Below are 18,373 nucleotides of genomic sequence, written 5' to 3'. Positions count from 1 at the left end.
TCCACTCTTGCCTGGAAAATTCCATGGACAGAGGAGCCTGGTGGGCTACAGTCCATGGAGTTGCAAAAGAGTCAGACATGACTTAGCAACTAAACAACAACAAATATTTGCCAAGAGAAAGTTTAAGAGGGAAAAACAAACTTACCTGTAGACTCTATGATTGTCACACCAATATAGAGGTACTTGTCGTTTAAATCTTCTAGACTTTGATAGGACAATTCTTTAACTGCTGTTTCAGAGTTAAATGTGACTTGAGCCATTCCGTTTATCAACTTTTTAAAGGGGAAAAATAAGTAAGTTATTTCAGAGAAGAATTTATAAGGAAAAAATGAATAAAATGTGCCTTTACTAGCCTCTCAACCACAGACAAAGAGGAAAGCTTTACCATCACCACTAAAGCGAGTAACTGAATCCACAGTTAAGCCCAGAGTGTTAGCTTCTAATCTATTTGTTTAGAATTATAGATGTGGAGGAATCTTAAACATCCTTTGGTTCCACAGGTCTTTTTCTTTTTTTTTTTCCCACAGGTCTTTTTTGTACTAGGTGGCAAAGATGACTTCTCCCCATCACTGAGTCATCATCATCTCTCTAGGCCTCTCAGCCTACTCTCCCTCTTAACTGAGAGTTTGTGGGATTTTATGATATTCACTCTGTCCTTTACTGCTTTCACATTAAGACACTAATTTAAAAATGCACAGTAGGTAATGGGATACAGGGTTACCTACGAAATCTTAACGCTTAGTCGGGTCCGACTCTTTGCCACCCCACAGACAGTAGCCTGCCAGGCTCCTCTGTCCATGGCATTCTCCAGGCAAGAATACTGGAGAGGGCTGCCATTCCTTCTCCAGGGGATCTTCCCGGCCCAGAGATTGAACCCCAGTCAGATTTTTTACTGTCTGAGCCACCAGCGAAGCATATGATATTATGTAATTATTAACCACAACAGTAAAACAGATTTTGCCTTATTTTTTCTTCCAAAATTGAGTACTTTGAGGCCAGGGATTTTTGTCTTATGTAGCTTTAAATCTCAGTGTTTAACATAGAATCTTACATTAAAAAAGAGGCGCTTACATCTTAAATAAAACTGTACTTTGAAAGAGCAAGGGCTAAGTAACTGATGATACAAGCTCTGTGACAGTGCAGTGGTGAAGAAAATGACATGAGCCCTTCCCACCCAGAGGATAGATGCAGAGAGCACTGACCTGGGGAAGGGCAGCAGGGCACCCCTCTGAGCTCTAACGAGCACTAGTCCTTAACTACAGACCGATAACTTCTCAGTGAGTTCACCATTCATTCATTCACTTACAAATTTTCATAGAGCACCTCCTTTTTGCCAGCAACCAGGCTGGCTCTAGGCATATAGCAGGAATGATTCAGACCCCCAAAGAGTTTTGTGTAGAGAACGATAAAGAAGTAAATAAAGCATTACTAATTGTAATGGTTGTTCAACCTCAGCACTCTTGACCTTTTGGACAGGGTAATTCTTTGCAGAGCAGAGTAATTCAGAGCAGGGGGTACCACTGCTCTGAAGGAGTTTCACAACATCCCTGGACTCAACCCACTAAATGCGCGTGTGACCCTCTTGCCCAGTCGTGACACCCACAAATGTCTCCCTGGGGTTAAAAAATCACCCTTGGTTGAAAACCACTGCAACATAAAGTGTGAAACACGCTCCACTGAGAAGAGGCAGGGGGTGACAAAGGGAAAGCGCACTCCCTAGCGGAAGGAACAGCTCTGCAAACACCTGGAGGCCAGAGAGACGGGCAGGTTTGAAAAACTGGGGTGACCAGTGCAAGGGAGAAGAAAGGGAGAGATGGGCTGGCAGGGGGGTTGATGACAAGGGAACTGAACTTTACCCTCAGGATAGTGAGAAGTCAGTGGAAGGTTTTTAAGCTTCAATTTCCACACCTACATGAAACAATACAGTGGACTAGATGATACAGAAGTGACTTTCCATCTCCAGCATTCATGATGGATTTTTAGGTACAAGCGAACCTCTTACCATTGTGCTTTGCATTGCTTTTTGCATCATTTCTTTTTGATTATCTTTTAAGTTGTCTCTTATTCCAAAAGAGATATAAACATCAGCCTCATTGACGACTTTATTATAAAAATATCTGTCAAACAATCATACCATAAAATTGTTCTGCTATCACGGTTACAATAATAAAATCCAGACAAAATATAACAATTTAAAACCATAAAGCATTTGACATACTTTAAAGTGCCTTTCCATCCACTATCACATTTCATCCTCATAAAGCCACCATAGTAAAGCCAAAGTACAGATTTTTATTACTATGTGCTAGATGAAATAAACTGATCTTGAAGAGATCAAAAGAGTCAGGTCTGGGCCTCTTTCTTACAAAACACATCACTTCCTCAATGATTTTGATAACAGTGGAGAACTGCTCTTAATTTCTTTTACATCTTTTAAAGGAGCATGCCCAGTCTCACAGTTACATAAGTTCTTTTTAAAAACTCTAACTGCATATCTCCTTTTTTAGTTTAGAATTAAAATAATGATAAAGAAAACTTTCTGTGTAGCAAAAATGATAGCAGGATCTTTTGTTATTCGTAGTTTGAACAACAAAAGTAAGTCTCTCTGTTAAAAGAAGTCCATTTCTACAATTCTCTGTCAAGTAAGCCTTTTACAGTGGCTTAGATTAAGTGACCAACACTCTATTTGAGGAATAAATGCTAGTAAGAGAGGCAGTATATGGTAGCATTTGAGGGCATGGGTTCTGGAACAAGAGAGACCATGTGATTTATTAGCTGTATGATCTTGGGCAAATTACTTAACATTTATGTATATTCGTTTTTCTGTTTGTAATGTGGGGATAGTAATTGTATCTATCACATAGAGTTTTGTAAAGGTTAAATGAACTAATACATACAGAATGCTTTGAAAAGTGCCTGACATATATAGTTATATAAATCGGTTATTATTTTTAATAATTATATTAGGTCATTTTTAAATGGTAGATCGCTTATAAAAATAACCCCAATTCTCCACCTCCCCATGTGTCTACTGCCTTTGTAGCTCTTTGCATGCAAAGGGTGTGAAGGGAGTCTGTTTCCTTCAGGCTGGTGCTATAATTTGCTTTGGACAAAAGAATGTGGTGGAAGTGAAAGTGTGTTAGTCCCAAAGTGTGAACCTCAAAAGGACTTTTATGCTCCCATTTTCTCTCTTTGAACATTGCTGCTGCTACAAGCTAGCCAGTTGGTTGATGAGAAACACACATGGTCCAGTCATCCTTGTAGCTTCAGTCAACTGCCAGTTAACTGTCAGGCATCTGAGTAAGACCTCCCTAGACCAGCCAGCCCCCAGCTGACCTGCCAACTGACTGCAGGCACATGGGTGAGCCCCACTGACATCAGCCTGGCCCAGATAGCAGAACTGCCCAGCTGACTCATAAATAGTTGCGGTTTTAAGGCACTGCGTCCCAAAGCAGTTATGCAGCATTAGCTGGCTGATGAAGCCATTACAAATGATAAGAAGTTAAAGCTTAATATCTCAGTCCCAGTATCCTAAGGCATGCTGCTTCCTAACCATACACACTGAACTTACTTACAGTTTTAGGATTTTTTTTTTTTTTTTTGGCTGATGAATAATCAACCAGGCTAAAATCAGAATCAGCTAAAATCAGTATGAGCAAATAAACTATAGGCGTGATGTCTTCTCAGTCAGGTAGTTTCAAAGTCATGCCAGACATTGCCACTAAATCACAGATCTCAGCGATACATAAATGTATCAACTCACCACACAGTACACCTTAAACTTTCCCAATGTCATATGTCAATTTTATCTCAATAAAACTGGGGGTAAAAATCAAAGATCTCACTCTGGGCAAATGTCACCAAAGTTAGCACTCAGTTTAACTGAAAAATCTGAAAACAAAATAAAACAAAAAACTTTCTTACCTTGCTCTTATAGTAATTTCAAAACTAGTAAAGTCCTTATAACCAATGAAATTACTTTCTGGTTCTATTGAGATAGAAAAATGTGGCAACACTGAAAGTAAAAGCAAAGAAGCAGCATTACCATTTGAATTAGTCTTTAAAGCACAGCAACCAGCTGTATTTCTGGCATAGCTGGATAAGCTGTGACATCAGCACAGCATGCACCTTGTCATTAACATCATCACCAACAGGATCTCTGGGAAGCCTCCTGTTCCACCAATCAGAGGTTAGTCATACACTACGTGCTAGAAGAACTTTACTTATACTTTGATTTCAGCACTTCTAGGCAATCGACTACTTCCTCCCCTAGAGGATGGGCTCCTTGAAACAAAAAAGACTATTTTCTTTATTTTTGCATGTCTCCCCCCTCACCCCTCTCATGAGCCACAAATATAGTCCGTGCTCAACAAATGTTTATTAAATTGAAAATGGAAACAGAAATTTCTTGCTTGTTTAACATTTCTCTTTTTTGCCTAATAGATAAAATCCATCCAGTCTCCAAATTCCAACATAAAACTCTCACTTTAGTCAATAAGAGAGAGCTTACAATTAGCTACAAGAAAGAAGCTTCATGCAAAATTAAAAATTAGGGCAGAAAGGAAGGAGGGATTTTTTTCTCCTGTCTCTTTGGTATCTTGATTGCCCAAGAGAAAACAATTTCAGTTATCCAAAATAGCACTGTCTTCTCTTTGTTCTAACACGGCCTGGTTAGTAAGGCTTACAGATTCTATTAACCTGCACAACACTTAACAGAAATTGGGTGATTGTATGACCTTGATACTGTAGGTAAAGACTGTCACATGAGAGTACGTGAGATGGGGTCGGATACGGCTTATATGTTTTCTAGATGGTGAAAGGGTCTTCCCGGGTAACACAAATGGTAAAGAATCTGCCTGCAATGTGGGAGAAAACAGAAGTCAAAGAGCAATGCAATCTGTTGCTCTGGGCTGCATTCCTATGTTATTAACGATGAAGGCAGATACGTTCTCTCCAAGATATGAAGTAGAGGAAAATATTTCATCGTTTCATCCAGTACCTACTTGCCTTGTAGCCTGCACACTCCTACCAACGGGGATACACCAGTGAACACGACAGACAAACCCTGCCCCCAGTGAGCTCACAGTCGAGCAGGGAAGACAAGCGTAAGCAAAGAATTACACAAACACTTAAGACCGTTATGAGAGCTGATATTTATAAGTGACTACAGGGAGTCCTTCCCAGGAAAGAGGATTTAGGGAAAACGTCACTGAATAAATGGCTTTTCAACCGAGACTTGAAGGTGAGTAGGAGTTGGCTAGGTAAGAGGGAGGGGGAGGGGGTTGTAGGCAGATCACTTGCAAAGTCACCATTACTGGGGTGGTATAAATGAGGCAGAGGAGGAGATGGGAATGAGGAGGCATCGGGGACTTCAATAATGAAATAACACGACAGCGAGAATAGCTCCAAAGCAGAGATGACAATGGGGGCTGGGGGTGGGTTTGCAGTAGTCCATGAGGGACCCTGGTGATAAAATCGATGCGAGGCTGCAGATAATAAGAGGTGGATAAATTTTAGATGTGTACAAGAAGCAGCAAAAATGCTTGGAGGAAAGGGGACCAGTTAGGATTGTATGTTATTTAGAGCCTATAATCTTTAAAGCTGAGTTTCGTTATAGTAAATTTGTTTTGTCACTGTTTATTCGCCACATTATTATGATTCTATTGGGGGAATTAAAAAATGACTTCAAGCAAAACAAAGTTAAATTTTATATCAGAGCACACAAATACTCCAGTAAACAACTACAAGAAATGGAAAGGTTAAGCAGTTTATATGTTAATTATTAATCCATTAATATGATTAATTTCAAAGTAAGAACATCTGATATTTTTGGATCAATGTATTAGGAATTTCTGGGTCAGAAGGAAAATAGCATTGGACTAGGGGTAAGGAAATGCAAATGTTCCTGTTTTGTCACTAGTGGGTTGTGATGAAGTGAGTAAGTCACCTGTTAGTTTTACCAGGTTCCGTTCACCTCAACTCTGATAGTTTCTCCTAAAATCCTAATTCTGAAAAGGACCTGAACCAGTCAAGCTCCTCAGGGGGCTAGGTCTCTTGGAGCTCTATGATGAGGAAGACAAGTCCAGAAGGTTGGTGCGCTTGTTCAAGGTTAACAGGGCAGCTACACCCAGCGCTTAGGCATTCAGACAACGCCCACTCCTCCCACCGCCTCAATCAGTACTTCTAACCATACCAGCAAGCAGCCTCATCTTCATCTGGGAGTGATTTTGCATTAAGTTCATTCGTGAAAAGAATTATTGCAAAAATGCTAACTCTAGATAGGTAAACTTTTAATCATCAGAAATTACCATATTCTTTAATTTCAAAATATGCGGTTCCAGTTGTTGAAAAGCCTTCTTTATATTTAGCTTGAATGGTCCACACACCATATCTGGGGAAGCAAAATATTTAAAATTATGGAAGTCATGAAATGTGCCTGTTATGTTGAGGTGCTAGTGATACAATAGTGGCCAATACAGACAAGACCCCTGTCCTCAAGAAATTTATAGTCTAGTGGGGAGTAAAGGCAAGTAAATTAATAAAGAATTACTTACAAAACTGAGATAAGTGCCATGAAGAAAAGAAGAAATTAAAAGGAGAGAGAAAAGAAAAAGGAAGAGAGGGACTACATTCGATGTGCATCCAAGATAGCCTCTTTGAAAAGAGAGAATTTAACACACGTCCTAAAGAATGAGAGGACGCCAGCTTTGTGAGGAGTAAGGTGAAGCACATTTTAAGCAGAGGGGAAACCTGTGAAAAAGTACTGGGGTAGGGAAGAAATGGTCATAGGAGGCTATCATGGCTGATACATAATCCGGCATAATCTACCACTTGGCATAAGACGAAGTTGGAGAAATGATAATAGTTATACAATAATTGGATCAATTATTCTTTGCTATTATGGAATATTTTCAAGGAGGTACACAATTTAAAAATTACCCAAATTATGTAAATCCCTCAATTTCATCCAAATTTCTAGAAGATCTTCAGTACAGTGAATAAACTATGAACTCCCTTCTAGAGGGCAGAGCAAAAATGACTGTAAGAAGATTTTAAAGTGATATTTCAGTCATTTTTATATGCACTTATTCGTCCTCCTTTAAGTTCGTTGGAGGCAGCGACTATGTATTTTTTACTTCTATTTTAAATTTCTCATTCCCGTTGTACTTTACATTTCCCAGGAATGTGTTCACTAAATTTTTATCACATTGGGTTCTGTTTAAACATGTTCTTAATCCTTTAGCATGAGACCAAATGGAGGAAATGACTTTACTAAGATCTTCCCTCTTGAAATCTGTCTTCTGATAGTCTATGCAGTAAAGACTACAGGAGACCAATATTTTTATTGGTCATAGCAAGACATGGGACAACACCAGCCTTTTAGACTGACAGTCTATCAGATTCCTTGAAGGTTGGAAGGTTGATGGTTTTGATAGAGAGAAAAAGGCCTGGGAACCATTTTTTTGCTTCTTCCAAATTTGAATTTCTACATGTAAAGAAGATTGGTGAGAAGTATTGGGAGTGGTTTGTTTGTTTTGCCAGAAGCTGAGCCTTGCTTCTCATTAGACAGGGAAAGACTGCACATCTTCATTTCTTTCACACTTACTTTCTGTTAACACTAGGTGGCTCCATTTGACTGGTTATCTACCTCATAACCAAACATTCCAGATGTATGCTTTACAGAAAACTTTATTTAAAAAAAACTTTAAAATACCTAGGATTAGATGGAATCTTGAAGTCAGGAAAAGAAATAATTCCAGTATAATCATTTTCTTCGACCATGTCAACTTCTGATCCTTCGGGATCCTTTGAATAAAAACAGACAATTTCCAAGCATATAAATCACATTTTAAAAATTAACTGATTACGTTGTCTTTGATTGATAGAAATATTTACTAACAAAAATCCATGTCTTCAAATTAAATATGAAGGAGGAAAACCATTTAGATGTTGTGAAAGGCAAATATGGCTCATTTAAGCCATTTCCTCCTTTTTTGACTTTCTTCCATCTCCTGCCTCACTAAAAATTTAAAAAAAAAAAAAGTAAATCAGTGTCCAGGCTATCCTAGTCTCAATTATCTAGAAGAGATTCAACTCTCTATTGTATGGCTAGAAAAAATAACTATGACAAAAACTGATGTTATAATGAACCAAATAATAGCTTACACACTTTACAGATACAGGAATCTAAATTTTTTATGTGTTCATTTGGAACTTTCCAAAGCAAATATGCTGTGAAATTCATTTATTAGCTAGAAATTTTGTAAGTCTACAGGTTATGTCAATAATTATCAACCACAATCTTGGAACACACTAATGCTTCTCAAATAATTCATTATAAAATAGTCAGATGTGAAAGTTTCATAATTTTTGTAAGTTATAAAGGATTCAAGGTTATTCCTATACAGCCCTCTTTTTCACTCGTGTTCTGTTAAGACTTTTGATTTTTTGGTTCCTTGAGTAGGAGAAAAACGTGCTGCAACCTGCAGTGAGGGACCTACTGTTACTGGGTGAGCAGTTAATTCCTCACAAAAATTTGTAGGGTTTTGACATGAACTGGGAAGACCTCGGGAATTTATTGCACACATCTGTTATGTCCATCACGGCTCATGAAAGGCTGATAATTGTTGATCGTTATCTCATGGGGTTAGATCTATTTTCCACGTGCTAGTGTGTGCTAGTTACTGAACTCTAAACTCCTCAAGTGTAAGTGCCACGGGCTGTAATTCTTTACCTCGTATTGTGCAAATCAAAAATGTCATACTTAATAGACATTCAACTAATTCTTAGTTGAATCGACGGATTAATTCACTAAGTTGAATTCTTAGTGATTGAGGGGTGGTATCATGAAGGATGTATTTAAATGACTTGGTTCAAAACCATAACTTGTTGAGATTTTCATTTTCATGAGATTTTTACATACTGCAAAGGGAATAAACCTACAATGTTATACACACAGAAGGTGTTCAATAACCATTTCTGAACATTGGATAAATTAGTACGGTGTCAGGACAGGGTTATGGAACAAAGTATCTCGTCCTGATGAAAATTTAAATAAGTTTAAAATTTTTATATAAAATTATTATTTAAATAAACATACTTACTATGAAAGTTAAGACAGTTTCTCTTTTGGCTGGCTTCAGGTCATCATTCAGTGAATAAACTCTAACCTTTACTGTAAGAATAATTGATATCATCAATAACTTTGTGAAGCACAGTATTTTGATATTTGCAATAATCATCCTTAAAAGAGATGAGCCTCATCTTAAAGATTCAGTACATAATCATATATGATAATTCGTATTTAAAAGAAAGAAAATGTTAGCTTGTAGACAAATACATCACTAAAAATGTTTTCTTTTATTGAGAATCCTTTTCAGTTCAGCTCAGTTCAGTTCAGTCACTCAGTCGTGTTTGACTCTTTCCAACCCCATGGACTGCAGCATGCCAGGCCTCCCTGTCCATCACCAACTCATGGAGTTTGCTCACACTCATGTCTGTCGAGAAGGTGATGCCATCGAACCATCTCATCCTCTGTCGTCCCCTTCTCCTCCTGCCTTCAATCTTTCCTAGCACATCACTAAAAAATTTTTGTTTTAAAGAGAATCCTTTTGGATTCCTTTAAAGAGCTACTTCTAATGAATTTAAAGAATAGTTCACTTTATTAAAATGTATTTGTATATATCTTTTGTGGAACGAATATATAGTACAAAATTAGTTATATATGTAATTAGGCCAATATTTATAAAAAATTTCATAGTAGTAAAATAGTGATGTCTACCCTATGGTTATATTGAGCTTAGTCACTCAGTCATGTCCGACTCCTGAGACCCCATAAACTGTAGCCCATCAGGCTCCTCTGTCCATGTGGATTCTCCAGGCAAGAATACTGGAGCAGCTTGCCATGCGCTCCTCCACGGGATCTTTCCAACCCAACCTGGGATCGAACCCAGGTCTCCTGCATTGCAGTCAGATTCTTTACTATGTGACCCACTAGGGAAGCCCAAGTATACTGGAGTGGTTATATTTGGAGTATAATAAATTGTCTCAGAGTTGAAGATTTTAATGAAAAACTAGGTGGTTTGTTTCAGACTATACACTCTTACAACAAGGCCCCAAATTGTCTCTTATTATTGCTAAGGATAGTTTTGAATTGTACAGTTTTGTTATATTTATTGAGTCAGATCCTACAATTATTCGTTCATTGTTAAAAGAATAACGGCAGGGGGCTCAATAACAATTAGTTATCTTCCATTTCTTTCTGTCAGGGAATAGATCCCCACCTTTTAAACAAACACATCTGCTTAGCTTTTGACTCTTAGCTGCTTGAGACATGCTGATTTAATTCCTTCCAATGACATAATTTCTCTAGGGTTTCTCTGATGCTCAAATCATTTCATGGGCAAAACTTTAACCACAAAATAAAATTGAACTGATGTCATAAACCTTTTAAAGGGCCGGTATTATGCAAAGCTCTACCTAAGAAGCCACATATTAAGCTCTCTAAAATTCATTTCACTGAGACCATAAGACCAAAATGAAATGCTCAGTAAACCCCTCTACCCTGCTGTCCCTTCACCACCGTCTCTCAGCTCGAGTCCTCCCTCCTGCCTTATGAACATACCTGGTCCAGCCCTGAGCATCACTCAGGGATGCTTGTGGATCAGCATTTGCGGATGCTGCCGGAGGCAGTGTGCCGCAAAAGTTAAGAGTTTGGGCCCTGGAATTCAAAACTTTGGTTTCATTCCTATCTCTGCCACTTTGTAACGTGACCCAGAACAGGATACTTAATCCCTCTTACCCCTTAGATCCCACATCTGTAACATAGCACTGCTAGTATCTGCTTCATAGCACATGAGACTAAATGAGACAACGCTTTGCATAACCCAGAACATAATAATGAACCACTGGATGCTTATTATTTTTATTTTATTTTTTATTATTTCTATAGCTACTACTTGTCCACTTTCTAACTCAGTTTGTGCTAGGTTAGAAAATTAATCTTGTCTTCATAGCGATGGTATATCAAAGGCAAGTTCCACAAATGCTTTTTGTACCAAAGGTATAGCTTATAGACTTTTAAAATATATATTGAACGCCTTCTATGTGCAGACACTGTGCTAGGCACCGAGATATGATGGTGACAGATCAGACGTGGAATTCCTCTAAAGGAGTGGAGCAGAGAGGCAAACACTAAAATTCCAGGGGTGGAAAATGCTACAAAGGACACCCCCCAGCTTTCTGAGGGTGACAGAGGGAGCTTTGAAGCAGAGAAGGCTGCCCTCTGTGTGATGGCACGGAAGAGCTGAGCAGCAGTTTAGAAGGCAAGGAAGGTGCATGGATGTGCCAGGAAGAGGTCCATAGGTCTTACTACAGACGGGAAAACAGTGTAAGAAAACAACTGAAAAGACGTCAGTTTGGCTGGTGTCCACGGACGAGGGGCAGCATGGTGGGTGATGAGGCAGGAGGGGAAGGCAGGACACAGGCTGTGTGAAATTGGAAGCATTTTGGTCAATACTCTGAAATCCTTTATCCTGTAAAGCCTTGAAGATCTAAGCCTCTATCCTAAAGATACTTATATGAAAAATCCCTCAAGGATCTTCAGATTAAAATGTGAGGACTGGGACATTAGAGCTATAAACAGCAAGATGTAATTAATTTCTAAAAGAATTACTTTTCAGTAATTCTTTTTCTTCTGTGTAAATAAGGCTTTGTGCTATTCCATAGATTAAATGGTAATGGGAAATGCTTTCCTGGTGCTTACTCTGGGGTAGGCAGTGTTTGCAGTGCTTTATACACATGAATTCACTGAACTCTCACAACAATTCTGTGAGGGAAGTTCTATTACTATCTCCATTATACAGATGAGGAAAATGGGACTCAGGAAGATTAACTCACACAAGGTCATGGAGCTAATAAGAGCCCCAACCGTGATTTGAACCCAGACAACTTGGCTCCAGAGCCTGCTGTTCACAACTATACTTCACTACCTCTCATTAATGAGTGAAAATTCAGAGGGAGGTGCTCTGGTTTTCTCTGTGATCTATTCTAAGATAGAATAGGTCGTAGAGAGATCTTAGAGATCTCTCATCTCTATTCTAAGATGAAGATACTACATATTTTTATGGTAAAGTTCTGATAAAGAAATAGCAAATGGGGCTGTTCTTAAGGAAAACCTTGAGAGTTAACAGAAGTCCCAGGGTCTGGGTATCAGGCTGCTTGATGGACAACAATGAGGACCATAGGGACTTGCCTGAAGGGCCAGTGGTTAAGACTGTGTGCTTCCATTGCAAGGGGCACAGGATCAATCCCTGGTCAGGGAATAAGGTCCTGCATGCCACAGGGCACAGCCAAAAATTAAACAAGGAAAAAAAAAAAAAAGATGAGAACCCTAAATGGTAAGTAGTGTCAACAAGACCCAATCAAAGAAGCATCCTCTAATATGGGAGGAGGACAAGGGTGAGGGTATATTTGTTTCGGGGTATGATGCTTAAAAAGGGCTCAAACTTTATGGGCAGAGACTATCTCAATGAACACCAAGTCATCTTGGAGTCAATAGGATGCTATCCTGGCAATGATAGCTGGAAGTAACACCCCAATCTCTCTAGGCCTTTTCCTTCTAAGCTGGTCATAACAGGAACTCCTGCTAAGAAGGCAATGGCGCAGGCCCACTCCACTCCATACTGTCATCAGCATCAGTCAACCTGTAGCAAGTACAGACTCCTGACAGGTTTTCAACAAAACTGGCTGGTCTTGCCTCTCGTCCTCTTTCCCTCACCAATAATGCCATTATTGAAACTCCGGAACCTCCCCCTTCCATGTACAGTTCTCTTCTAATTCCATTCTGATTTGCTTAAAAGTTACTTTCGGCAACAGGGAGTGAAGGAGGAACTGAAGATTTTGCAGATACTTGAGCACACGTGGGCAGCATTCACACTTCTCTGTGTTTCGTTTTTCGTTCACTGGGAGTAAATCCAGTCACTTACCAGTCAGAGGGTTGATTGGCTACCCTGTCCTTTCCCCCTCTGACAGATAAACCACTAATACAAAACAGTGTTCTTATAGGAACTTTCTTTAGGTGGATCTCCTTAGAAAATTAATATCCATTTATTTATGTGACTTCACTTACTTTTTGCTGAAACATCTGATACCATAGGGTTTGATTTTTTTTTCTGAATTTGAGAATTAGCTCCAAAGTAATAGAATGTTTTTATGATTGCTACTTTATAATGAATTGTTTTCACATTGCCAAAATTATATTTGCAGTTACCTCTTATGCTTGTTTAATAATAAAACCTAACACTACATTTCACAATTCTTAAATAGCTTTTTTCCTACATGGGAACAACTGACAGGGTAGATAATGTAATTGTTGATTTTTGTGATTTCCATATGAATCTAAGATTTATATTTAAAATTTAAATTTAAAACTAAATTCCATACAACTATTTAACAATTTCCATATGAATTTAAAATTAAAATTATATTTATAAGTGTAAAAATTACTGGGGATTGAGATTCTTTTGATCAAGTTGGAAACCTATCTCCACTTAAATTCAAGTGTTAAAAAGCTCACAGTGATATCAACCTGTCATCTTCTTATTTTGTGGTATCTTTGTCTGCTTTTGTTATCACAGTGATGGTGGCCTCATTGAATGAGTGTGGTAGTGTTCATACTACTATATTTAACTAGATAACCAACAAGGACCTATATTGTATAGCCCAGGGACCTCTGCTCCATACTCTGTGATAACCTAAAAGTGAAAATAATTTGATATGTGTATACGTACAAATGAATCATTTTGCCGTACACCTGAAACTAATGCAACTTTGTCCATCAATTTTACTCCAATGCAAAATAAGAATTTAAAATAAATAATTCTTCCCCACTTCCAAAGTTCAGTTTAAATAAATGCCATCCTCAGTTACCTAGTTGCTCAAGCTTGAAGAAAAAAGCTCTATAGTATAGTGTCCATGCCTTCCCACTACTCCCCAGAGAAAGAAGTATCTTATACTCTACCTGACTGGTGTGGAGTGTAGACAGGTTTGTCTGTATGAACGAAGAGGAATCCATTGTGGTAGGTTATTGGCATTTTTTTTGCTTTTGAAAAATGCTTCGATATAACTTCCAAATACACATGTGAAACTCTTTGCCTTTCAGACAACTGTTTGGGTGGTATCTGTGAAAGAAAATGTTGATGGGGAAAGAGTATAATAATTTTAAAGTTATAAAACATGTTATTTAAAAAATAACATAGGAGCCAAAGTAGTAAACAAATTTTGCTCCAAGCCCTTCAGTACCAAACATCATAATCAACATTCAGCTTTAAGTAATTAAAAATATTTTGGTTCTATGCTTCCCAAATTTTATACGCATTTAGTAAGACTACTACCATGAAAGTGTTAGCCACTCAGTCGTGTCTGACTCTTTGTGACCCTGTGGACTGTAGCCCACCAGGCTCCTCTGTCCATGGAATTCTCCAGGCGAGAATAGACCCAGGGACCGAACCTGGGTCTCCTACACTGTGGGCAGATTCTTTACCATCTGAAACACAGCTCTTTTAACAAGCTCTAACCTCTTCAATTCGCTGGATTAGTCCATGTTCTCCATTCCCTCTGTTCATCATCCCGACTGATGTTCAGAACACTGTATTATATTTACATCCTCTGTTCCCACGGTTGAGCAGTACACTTTCCAGTTTGAGATAAAAGCTAATTAATACAACCAACCATGCTGAATTAGATATATGACAGTACTGTAAACGTTTGGAAAAGCAGTAAAAATCTATAAAGATTCTGCACTCAGATTGCTTTGCAAGTATCTACGTTTTTTCTCTACTTCAAGGAAATAGAAACTATAGAACAAATGATTCGTTAAAGGTGTGACACTTTATGAATAAGGCTTGCTGCTACAAGTGGACCCAAGAAAAGACCTTGGCACAACATCAAACGATTAGCAAATAAAGATATATTGTAATGTTAAGATAAATTTAAATGCTTAAGATATGCACCAATTTTTATGATTTCCCCACCCTAATTTACTTTTCCCAATTAGCCATCTAAGTTAGCACTGTTCAATAGAGCTTTCTGTGGTGAGGGTAATGTCCTATATCTATGCTGCTCAGGACATGCCATCTGTAGCTATTTAAGCACTAGAAACATGGCTAGTATGAGTGATGAACTGAAATTTTCATATTAGTTACATTCGATTGATTTAAATTTAAAGATAACAGCCACATGTTTGTGGCTAATGGCAGCAGATAAAAGTGTCTTCTTTGGGGAAATGAATTTTATTTCTTCATAAACCTAATAAGTGGACCTGTTTGCTAAAAGATTAGAGCACTTATCATCAAGGACACGAAGCAAAGAATTCCTACACTTGGTTAGAATTTATTTAGATCAACGTTTCTCAAATTTGAGTAATAGATAGACCCCCTTTTAAAAGGATAAAATATTCTGGAAGACTCTCAGTGTTGACTTTTTGTTATTCGTAAAACTAAAGAAATATTTCCAGTACAGTGTTACATGTGTACAGACCTAAAAGTCAGTGTAATATTCTTGTGCTTGTGACTTTTGTGTGATTATAAAATCAAAACATTTATAAAATAAACTCAAAATATCAACATAATTCTAACTTTCAGCTCTTTATAAAATTTCAAAGTTTAATCTCTTTTTAAAGAACTCACTTTAAAGAAACACTGGTCTAGTAAGCCTCAGAGGCCCTTCCAAGTCTAGAAGTCTTTGATTTTTTGGTTCTTTATTTTTGAATTTATATCAGAATTTAAAACAATATTTTTCACTTGGATAAAGAAACAGTAAGTATGAAAGTTATTTTTAGTTGTCAGAGTTCTTAATAAGAAATGAATTATGAGCAATTCTCCAACCAAACTATGCAACAATATCTTAATCCCTCAGTCGTGTCCTACTCTCTCTGACCCCATGGACTGAAGTCCGCCAGGCTCGTCTCTCCATGAAATTCTCCAGGCAAGAATACCTGAGTGGGTTGCCATTCCCTTCTCCAGGGGATCTTCCCGACCCAGGGATCGAACTTCAGTCTCCTGCACTACAGGCAGATTCTTTACCGTCTGAGCCACCAGGGAAGCCCAGTAGAAGGAAAATTTATTTGATACAGGTTGTTCTTTCTATTAACTATGGTTATACATGAGAGCTATTCACTTTAGTAATCAATAATTTATTAGTTTTAGAAGTTTTGATTGTAGGATACTGAAGTTTAAACAAACAAATGTTCAATAGCATCCATGGATTTTTGTAGGCAATGCATGACAGATCAATATGTGTGTCATATTGGTCTGTTTCTTTGCATTAGTAATTTTCACAGTAAACAAGTACTTTCCACTCATTTCCAAATATGTTCACATTAGTATTAGTCTCTCAGTCGTGTCTGACTCTTTGCAACTCCATGGACTGTAGCCCATCAGGCCCCTCTGTCCAGGAGAATACTAGAGTGAGCTGCCATTTCCTTCTCCATATGTTCACATTAGGACAACTTTATTTTCCAATAAGAATGTTAAAGTTTTCATACACTACTCAAAAAACAGATACAACTCTCCAATTTAGAATTTTCTTTTTTACCCATATCATCATTAGTGACTGACATCATCTAAGACTCACACAGTGGAAGTTTGGTATAAATGATCAAACCTCTGTTATTAATATTCAAACTGGGTACACATTTTATTGAGAATATTCTGTATGTATAAAGAAACTGAAGGATAAATACATACTGTTAAGGTAGCAGAATTTTGGAATTTATTTTCTGTGGATAAAGTAACATGGCCTGAAGAGTAAGTAACTTTTTTGTCCGGAAAGCTTTTGATTGAGATTGTCGCATCAAATTCTTCAGTGTATCCATAAACTTGAATTACAACATTTTCAGATGCTCCAACACGGAATAGTTTTGGTGCTGAAATGACATACCTATTGAAATAGGAAAGAGAAGGATCAGTATATTTATATGACATTTTTGTTATATTTCTGATTTTTTATCTCACTCAATAAATTAGCTTTACAATAGGGACTTTTTCTCAACTTGAAATGATATTTTAAAATTAACATTTATTTGCGATCTACAATCATTTCAGCACGGTTTCCAAGAAAAAATAGCTTGGAATTAAGACTTCAGAAATAGAGCTGGTGATTTTGTTAACCTCTAGAAAGGTAGTGATAGCACCTTCCCTGAGCTTCTGTAGCAAAGGAAAACTTTAAATGATAAATATGTTCAATATTTTTGCCCGACACAGAAAAAAGCAACATAGGTACCAGAGATTGAATTCCAGCTCTGCTATCTGCTGGCTGAGTGACCATGGTAAAGTCACTAACCCTCTCTGAAAAGTTAAATAATATACCTTAAATATTACCTTTTTTGTTGTTTAGCCACTAAATTGTGTTCGACTCTTTGCAACCCCATAGACTATAGCCGGCCAGGCTCCTCTGTCCATGGGATTTCCCAGGCAAGAATACTGGGGTGGGTTTTACTATCTCCTACTCCAAGGGATCTTCCCAAACCAGGGACTGAGCCCACGTCTCCTGCATTGGCAGGCTGATGCTTTACCGCTGAGCCAGCGCAGAAGCCCAATCGCCTTCTTTACCAGGGTGCTAAGGATGAAATGCATTGGAGAAGGAAATGGCAGCCCACTCCAGTATTCTTGCCTGGAGAATCCCAGGGACGGGGGAGCCTGGTGGGCTGCCATCTATGGGGTCGCACAGAGTCAGACACGACTGAAGTGACTTAGCAGCAGCAGCAGCAGCAGCAGCAAGGATGAAATAAGAATATCTATCTGAAAGCATCTAGCATGCTTAGTACGCAATAAATGTTATGATTCATTAAGTTTGCTGAATTAGTTGAAAGGAAATAATCTTAGAACTATTACGTTATCCTAGTGGGTGGATAAAGAAATGAATAGAATAACAGTGAGCTAGGAAATGCATTTAGAAATGAAAGTAGTTATGGAGATCCTTGCAGAACAAATGATAACAGTCATACAACATAATGATAATAACAAAAAATGAGAAATGAGAGGCTGTATTAGGGCTTTACATACAACTCTTTTAATCTTTACAACAGGCCAATGATGTAGACTCCATTATTATTCCTATTTTGCAAGTGATAAGAGGTTAATTTGGACCAAGGTCATATGGCTTATAAATGAATGAGGCAGGTCTTTATATTCAGGCATCACTCTCTGTTATGTGTATAACTGAGGTCAAGGTTACAAACTGTTTGCAAACAGTGGGCTGTTCCCTCAGTTTTATATTTTATGTGATGTACCAAGAATGGACATAAATCAATATAAGTTTTTGAAATAGAAAATGGGTGAATTTTCATAGTTTTATTAAAAGAAAACTTACAAAT

The 18,373-nt window shown here is 37.9% G+C and overlaps 1 protein-coding gene across 1 annotated transcript in view; it reads right to left on the bottom strand.

Moving 5' to 3' along the window:
- The window catches only part of LOC133071040 (complement C5-like), an 86,229-nt gene that overhangs the window by 63,441 nt on the left and 4,415 nt on the right, over window positions 1–18,373 (bottom strand). Inside the window, exons 2-9 of the mRNA XM_061163276.1 lie at window positions 16,746–16,938; window positions 14,021–14,180; window positions 9,105–9,175; window positions 7,715–7,806; window positions 6,309–6,391; window positions 3,925–4,015; window positions 2,003–2,117; window positions 146–272 (exon numbers count right to left, since the gene is read on the bottom strand). Of these exons, the coding sequence (XP_061019259.1) occupies window positions 146–272; window positions 2,003–2,117; window positions 3,925–4,015; window positions 6,309–6,391; window positions 7,715–7,806; window positions 9,105–9,175; window positions 14,021–14,180; window positions 16,746–16,938 (932 nt within the window). The remainder of the gene's footprint in view (window positions 1–145; window positions 273–2,002; window positions 2,118–3,924; window positions 4,016–6,308; window positions 6,392–7,714; window positions 7,807–9,104; window positions 9,176–14,020; window positions 14,181–16,745; window positions 16,939–18,373) is intronic.

The sequence above is a fragment of the Dama dama genome, chromosome 16 (genome assembly GCF_033118175.1).
Source record: "Dama dama isolate Ldn47 chromosome 16, ASM3311817v1, whole genome shotgun sequence".
Lineage (NCBI taxonomy): Eukaryota > Metazoa > Chordata > Mammalia > Artiodactyla > Cervidae > Dama > Dama dama.
This window is presented reverse-complemented; position numbering and strand designations above follow the sequence as displayed.